At 47.9% G+C, this 7,742-nt stretch overlaps 1 protein-coding gene across 1 annotated transcript in view; it reads left to right on the top strand.

Moving 5' to 3' along the window:
* The window catches only part of nup133 (nucleoporin 133), a 61,232-nt gene that overhangs the window by 41,778 nt on the left and 11,712 nt on the right, over window positions 1–7,742 (top strand). The window contains exons 20-21 of the mRNA XM_028568185.1: window positions 2,938–3,073; window positions 6,870–6,988. Coding sequence (XP_028423986.1) covers window positions 2,938–3,073; window positions 6,870–6,988 — 255 coding nt within the window. The remainder of the gene's footprint in view (window positions 1–2,937; window positions 3,074–6,869; window positions 6,989–7,742) is intronic.

Below are 7,742 nucleotides of genomic sequence, written 5' to 3' on the forward strand. Positions count from 1 at the left end.
CTTGGAACTAAACCACATCCTCTGAGAAACTACCAACACTTCCTCAACAGCTGATGACCCAGATCACTTCTTTACTTTCATTCACTTCACTCCTTTCTCTTCTCTCCTTTATTTATTCCTTCCTTCCTTCCTTCCTTCCTTCCTTCCTTCCTTCCTTTATTAATTCCTTTATTAATTCCTTCCCTCCATTCTATCTGTCTTCTTCCTTTCTGCTATTTGTTCTGTTTTTCTGTCCTTTATTTTCATCTTTAATCTCTTCTTTCCTTTGTTTTCCTTCCCTTTACCCCCTTCCTTCCTTCCTTCCTTCCCTTTACCCTTACCCTCTTCCTTCCTCCCTTCCTTCCTTCCTTCCCTATACACTTACCCCCTTCCTTCCTCCCTTCCTTCCTTCCCTTTACACTTACCCCCTTCCTTCCTCCCTTCCTTCCCTTTACATTTATCCCCTTCCTTCCTCCCTCCCTTCCTTCCTTCCTTCCCTATACACTTACCCCCTTCCTTCCTCCCTTCCTGCCTTCCCTTTACACTTACCCCCTTCCTTCCTCCCTTCCTCCCTTCCCTTTACACTTATCCCCTTCCTCCCTTCCTCCCTTCCTTCCTTCATCCTTCTTTCCTTCCTTCCTTCCTTCCTTCCTCCCTCCCTCCCTCCCTTCCTTCCTTTCTTCCCTTAACAGTTACCCCCTTCCTCCCTCCCTTCATTCCTTCCTTCCCTTTACACTTACCCCCTTCCTTCCTCACTTCCTTCCTTCCTTCCCTTCACACTTACCCCTTCCTTCCTTCCTTCCCTTTACACTTACCCTCTTCCTTTCTTCCTTCTTTCCTTCCTTCCTTCCTTCCCTTCACACTTCCTTCCTTCCTTCCCTTTACACTTCCTTCCTTCCTTCCATCCCTTTATAATTACCCAACTCCTTCCTTCCTTCCTTCTACACTTCCTTCCTTCCTTCCTTCCCTTTATAATTACCCCCTTCCTTCCTTCCCTTTACACTTACCCCCTTCCTTCCTTCCTTTCCTTTACACTTCATTCCTTCATCATTACCCTCCTTCCTTCCTTTCTTCCTCCCTATTTATTTGTCTTCTTTCTTCCCTTTTCCAAGTCAGTCATTCCTTCACTCATTCCTTCTTTCTGATCTTTATTGTTCAATCCCTTCTTCCCTTTGTTACGTCCTTACCTTTTTTTTCTCCCTTTTAATTAAGTATCTTCAGTCGTTACCTTATCTTCCCTCCTTCCATCCTTAGTTTCCTTCTTCCCAGTCTTACCTCGCTCTTCCACAGGGACACATGGCCTCACGTAACTCCTCCTTCTGTTTTCACCTCCTTTAAAAATGTTTTTATGTCCTCTAAAACTACCAAAGACTACACACAGGGTTATAAAATCCTTTCTTTCTTTCTTTATCCTCCTCACTTTCTGAGTCTACAGCCACCACAGCGTAGAAACACACAAACTCAGTTTCCTTCCTGTTTTAGCAGCTTTAAACATGTTGATGCTCACAACAACCAGCACCAATAATACTGCCTCTACATTTAACACACATACACACACAAATTGCACAGCTTCCTTCCTGCCTGCAGTTAACACACACATATACACATACACAAGCAAGCAAGAGGAAATGTTCATCAGCCTTCCTGGTTTTAACCACAGTTAGACTTTGTAGCACAAACACATTTTAACGAGAGTGAAAGAACGTGTGTATGGCCCATGTTACACCCTTCCACCAAGTTTCATGAAAATAGAATGAATAGCTTTACATGGTTTCATTTTCAAAAAACACCATATTTTTGTTGTACTGCACATTGCTGCAGCTCCTCTTTTCACCCTGTGTGTTGAGCTCTCTCTTTTAGCTACAGAGTGAGACATCTCACTTCTGTTCCATCTTTGTTGGGAGTCGCACATGCTCAGTAGCTAGGTAAGGACTACTAGCCAGTCAGAAGCAGAGTATGCGGGCGTGTCCTGACAGTACCTAGGTAAGGACTACTAGCCAGTCAGGAGCAGAGTATGCGGGCGTGCCTGACAGTACCTAAGGACACTAGCCAGTCAGGAGCAGGTATGAGGGTAAGGACTACCTAGCCAGGACAGGAGCCAGTCAGGAGGGTATGAGGGCGTGCCCTGACAGTACCTAGGTAAGGACTACTAGCCAGTCAGAAGCAGAGTATGAGGGCCCTGACAGTACCTAGGTAAGGACTACTAGCCAGTCAGAAGCAGAGTATGCGGGCGTGTCCTGACAGTACCTAGGTAAGGACTACTAGCCAGTCAGGAGCAGAGTGTCCTGACAGTACCTAGGTAAGGACTACTAGCCAGTCAGGAGCAGAGTATGAGGGCGTGCCCTGACAGTACCTAGGTAAGGACTACTAGCCAGTCAGAAGCAGGGCCCTGACAGTACCTAGGTAAGGACTACTAGCCAGTCAGAAGCAGGTATCGTGCCCTGACAGTACCTAGGTAAGGACTACTAGCCAGTCAGGAGCAGAGTATGAGGGGGGCCCTGACAGTACCTAGGTAAGGACTACTAGCCAGTCAGAAGCAGAGTATGGGCGTGTCCTGACAGTACCTAGGTAAGGAGCCTACTGGGGGCCCTGACGGTACCAGGACTCTAGCCAAGAAGCAGAGTATGCGGGCGTGTCCTGACAGTACCTAGGTAAGGACTACTAGCCAGTCAGGAGCAGAGTATGAGGGTGTACCATGCTAGCAGCTAGGCGAGCATTATAACGTGTGTTACAAAGTGACCACGTCTGTCTCTGAAGTAAAGGCTGGACTACAATAGAGATGTTTGGAGCAGTTGGTGAACAGAGTTTTCTGTTGGAGATGGGAAGTCCCTTTGGGGGGACTTTGGGCTTCTTCAAAAATATATATAACACAATAAAGGAAAGGGAAAAGGCATAATATGAGCACTTTAAATAACTATTATAATGCTGTGACTGACGCGGTATCTGGTGTGTCTGCAGGCCAACAGGACACTCTACAGCCAGGCCAACGGGGAGACGCGTTACTTTGTGAAGAAGAAGACGCTGCTGGCGCTCAGTAAGCTGACGGTGCTCGCATCCGACCTGCATGAGGACGAACTCAACAAACACGTCAACGGTAAAAACCATGAGCTGGTTATCCTTTACAGGCTCGTTACACACAATAATTTCCCTGAGGGGATCAATAAAGTATTCTGATTCTGATAATGACAATAGTAATACATTTTATTTGTTGGCCTGAAGGACACATTAACAAAAAGAATAATACAATCACAACAAATGTATCAATAGTAAAAAAAAAATCAAGTAGTAGGTAAAACTCGAAAATGCATTTCCTGCAGAAAATGCTTGTGAATGCTGAAAAGATGAATCGCTAAAGCTAAACTGGATTGCTGGCATAATTGCGTAAGAAGAAGGTGACGTAGTGAGAATAGTTTGAAAAATTGAAATGGTTTTAATTAGTATGAATTTCATTGACATGTTGAATAATACCAATGTATTACATTATAGTGTAATATTTTAAGTTTAATAAAAAATAAGTCATACTATAATATGTCTAAAAAAGGGATAAAAAAGGTCATAGTAAAGTTCATGGGAAAAAAGTCCTCAAAAAGTGATCATAGTATAGTATGTCGATAAAGTATAGTATGTCGAAAACAGGGTCAGCCCGGACTGGGAATCGAACCTGAGTCAGAGTCTGCGGTGCTTACTTGCTGGTTGTTGGAGCAGTGCTAACCACTGAGCCATTGTGCCAGAGCAGACATTATGTTGATAACAAGTCATAGTATCTCGAAAAAAGGTGATTTAAAAAAAGTCATAGTATGTCAAAATAAAAAATGTCATGAAAAGGGTCAGCCCGGACTGGGAATCGAACCTGGGTCAGAGTCTGCTGTAACTACTTGCTGGTTGCCTGTTGGAGCAGTGTTAGTCTAGATCCTTCGCGTTCCACTTCCGGGATTGCTCCGGTGCCGCAGAAAAATTCAGCCAGATGCATGTATTTTCCGTTTCCTTCCGCTTTCTTTGTGTTGGAATTTTAAATTTGGTGGATTTGTGAGGACTATGGTTAACTGCCCCTCAGATCTCTGCAGGGTAAATCCAGACAGCTAGCTAGACTATCTGTCCAATCACAGCTATTTAGCAGCGGCTCTGTGCGGAGCTTAGCACCGCCCATGACGATTGTGATTGGTTTAAAGAAAGGTTGTGGAGAGCTTTGAAGTTTAGCAGAATAATTACATTTAGTACTTTACATACTAAACTTAAAACTTACAAAATACTCCAGTGTTAGGTGTAAATATGTGGGTTTTTTTATCACCACTTCTTTGTCCATCCATCCATCTTTGTCCGCTTATCCGGTGTCGGGTCGCGGGGGGAGCAGCTCCAGCAGGGGACCCCAAACTTCCCTTTCCCGAGCAACATTAACCAGCTCCGACTGGGGATCGGCGTTCCCAGGCCAGGTTGGAGATATAATCCCTCCACCTAGTCCTGGGTCTTCCCGAGGCCTCCTCCCAGCTGGGCGTGCCTGGAACACCTCCCTAGGGAGGCGCCCAGGGGCATCCTTACCAGATGCCCGAACCACCTCAACTGGCTCCTTTCGACGCAAAGGAGCAGCGGGCTCTCCGAGCTCCTCATGGATGACTGAGCTTCTCACCCTATCTCTAAGGGAGACGCCAGCCACCCTCCTGAGGAAACCCATTTCGCCGCTTGTACCCTGGATCTCGTTCTTTCGGTCATGACCCAGCCTTCATGACCATAGGTGAGGGTAGGAACGAAAACTGACCGGTAGATCGAGAGCTTTGCCTTCTGGCTCAGCTCTCTTTTTCACAACGGTGTGCGATAGATTGAATGCAATACCGCACCCGCTGCGCCCGATTCTCCGACCAATCTCCCGCTCCATTGTCCCCTCACTCGCGAACAAAACCCCAAGGTACTTGAACTCCTTCACTTGGGGTAAGGACTCATTTCCTACCTGGAGTAGGCACTCCATCGGTTTCCTGCTGAGAACCATGGCCTCCGATTTAGAGGTGCTGATCCTCATCCCAACCGCTTCACACTCGGTTGCGAACCGATCCAGTGAGTGCTGAAGGTCACAGGCCAATGATGCCATCAGGACCACATCATCTGCAAAGAGCAGCGATGAGATCCCCAGCCCACCAAACTGCAACCCCTCCCCACCCCGACTACGCCTCGATATCCTGTCCATAAATATTACAAACAGGATTGGTGACAAAGCGCAGCCCTGGCGGAGGCCAACCCTCACCTGAAACGATTCCGACTTACTGCCGAGAACCCGGACACAGCTCTCACTTTGGTTGTACAGAGATTGGATGGCCCTGAGAAGAGACCCCCTCACCCCATACTCCCGCAGCACCTCCCACAGTATCTCCCGGGGGACCCGGTCATACGCCTTCTCCAAATCCACAAAACACATGTAGACTGGTTGGGCATACTCCCAGGCTCCCTCCAGGATCCTTGCGAGAGTGAAGAGCTGGTCCGTTGTTCCACGACCAGGACGGAATCCGCATTGTTCCTCCTCAACCCGAGGTTCGACTATCGGCCGAACCCTCCTTTCCACCTTGGAGTAGACTTTACCAGGGAGGCTGAGAAGTGTGATACCCCTGTAATTGGCACACACCCTCTGGTCCCCCTTTTTAAAAAGGGGAACCACCACCCCAGTCTGCCACTCCTTTGGCACCGTCCCAGACTTCCACGCAATGTTGAAGAGGCGTGTCAACCAGGACAGCCCCTCCACACCCAGAGCCTTGAGCATTTCCGGACGGATCTCATCAATCCCCGGGGCTTTGCCACTGTGTAGTTGTTTGACTACATCAGTGACTTCCGCCTGGGAAATCGGCGACAATCCCCGTTATCCTCCAGCTCTGCCTCTAACATAGAGGGCGTATTAGTCGGATTCAGGAGTTCCTCAAAGTGCTCCTTCCACCGCCCTATTACCTCCTCAGTTGAGGTCAACAGTGTCCCATCCTTTCTGTACACAGCTTGGATGGTTCCCCGCTTCCCCCTCCTGAGGTGGCGAACAGTTTTCCAGAAGCACTTTGGTGCCGACCGAAAGTCCTTCTCCATGTCTTCTCCAAACTTCTCCCACACCCGCTGCTTTGCCTCTTTCACGGCAGAGGCTGCAGCCCTTCGGGCCCTTCGGTACCCTGCAACTGCCTCCGGAGTCCTCCGGGATAACATATCCCGGAAGGACTCCTTCTTCAGTCGGACGGCTTCCCTGACCACCGGTGTCCACCACGGTGTTCGTGGGTTACCGCCCCGTGAGGCACCTAAGACCCTAAGACCACAGCTCCCCGCCGCAGCTTCAGCAATGGAAACTTTGAACATTGTCCACTCGGGTTCAATGCCCCCAGCCTCACACCCTGGGCAACTCCGGAGAAGAAAAGAGTCCAACCCCTATCCAGGAGTACGGTTCCAGAACCTAGACTGTGCGTAGAGGTAAGCCCCACCAGATCTAACCGGTAGCGCTCCACCTCCCGCACCAGTTCCGGCTCCTTCCCCCACAGAGAGGTGACGTTCCACGTCCCCAGAGCCAGCGTCTGCCGCCCGGGTCTGGTCCGTCGAGGCCCCTGACCTTCACTGCCACCCATGTGGCAGCGCACCCGATCCCGGCGGTTCCTCCCACAGGTGGTGGGCCCAAAATCTTTCATTTTATTGCTTAACAACAGAACGAGGATCTGACTTTTTTATGACTTTTAGCAGCTTTTCCACTTTTCTTACTGGTGAAAAACCAGAAGAACTTCACTTAATAGACATGAAGGAGTGGCGGTGCCGCGTAGCGTTCAGTGTCCTGTAACTAGCATTGCCGTGTGGCGTTCAGTGTCCTGTAACTAGCATTGCCGTGTGGCGTTCAGTGTCCTGTAACAAGCCTCGATGCCGTCTCCATGTATCTGTCCCATCAGACCTCGTGGAGCAGGAGCGCTTCCTGCTGCACCAGGAGACTCTGCCCCGACAGCTGCTGGAGGAGAAGCAGCTGAACCCCGACACCATGCCTCTGCTCAGCGCTCACAACCTCATACAGGTGGATACACACACACACACACACACACACACACACACACACACACACACACACACACACACACACACACACACACACACACAGTAGAGCGACAACGAAGCAAACAACAAAACCTTAGCGTGTTTACAAGGAAACTCAAAAGGAGGAATGAAGGAAGGGAGGGAGAGAGGAATGGACGGAGGAATAGAGTAAGGGAGGAATGAAGGAAGGGAGTAAGGGACAACGAAGCACACAACAAAACCTTAGATTGTTTACAGGGAAACTCAAAAGGAGGAATGAAGGAAGGGAGTAAGGTACAACAAAGCAAACATCAAAACCTTAGCGTGTTTACAAGGAAACTCAAAAGGAGGGAGGGAGGAAGGAAGGAAGTAAGGAATGGAGTAAGGCAGGGAGCAATGAAGGGAGTAAGGGAGGAATGAAGGAAGGAATGGAGTAAGTAATGGAGGGTTTACAAGGAAACTCCAAAGGGTACGTTTTTAAGAGGGAGAACACATATATGTGTATATATATATGTGTGTGTGTATATATATATATATATATATTGACCTTATATATATATATATATATATATATATATATATATATATATATACATACAGTGGGGGAAATAAGTATTTGACCCCTTGCTGATTTTGCAGGTTTGCCCACTTACAAAGAAAAAAATCTACAATTGTAATCATATGTACATTCTAACAGTGAAAGACAGAATCCCAAAGAAAATTCCAGAAAATCACATCATATGAATTTATTAAAA

The sequence above is a fragment of the Perca flavescens genome, chromosome 2 (genome assembly GCF_004354835.1).
Source record: "Perca flavescens isolate YP-PL-M2 chromosome 2, PFLA_1.0, whole genome shotgun sequence".
Classification (NCBI taxonomy): Eukaryota; Metazoa; Chordata; class Actinopteri; order Perciformes; family Percidae; genus Perca; species Perca flavescens.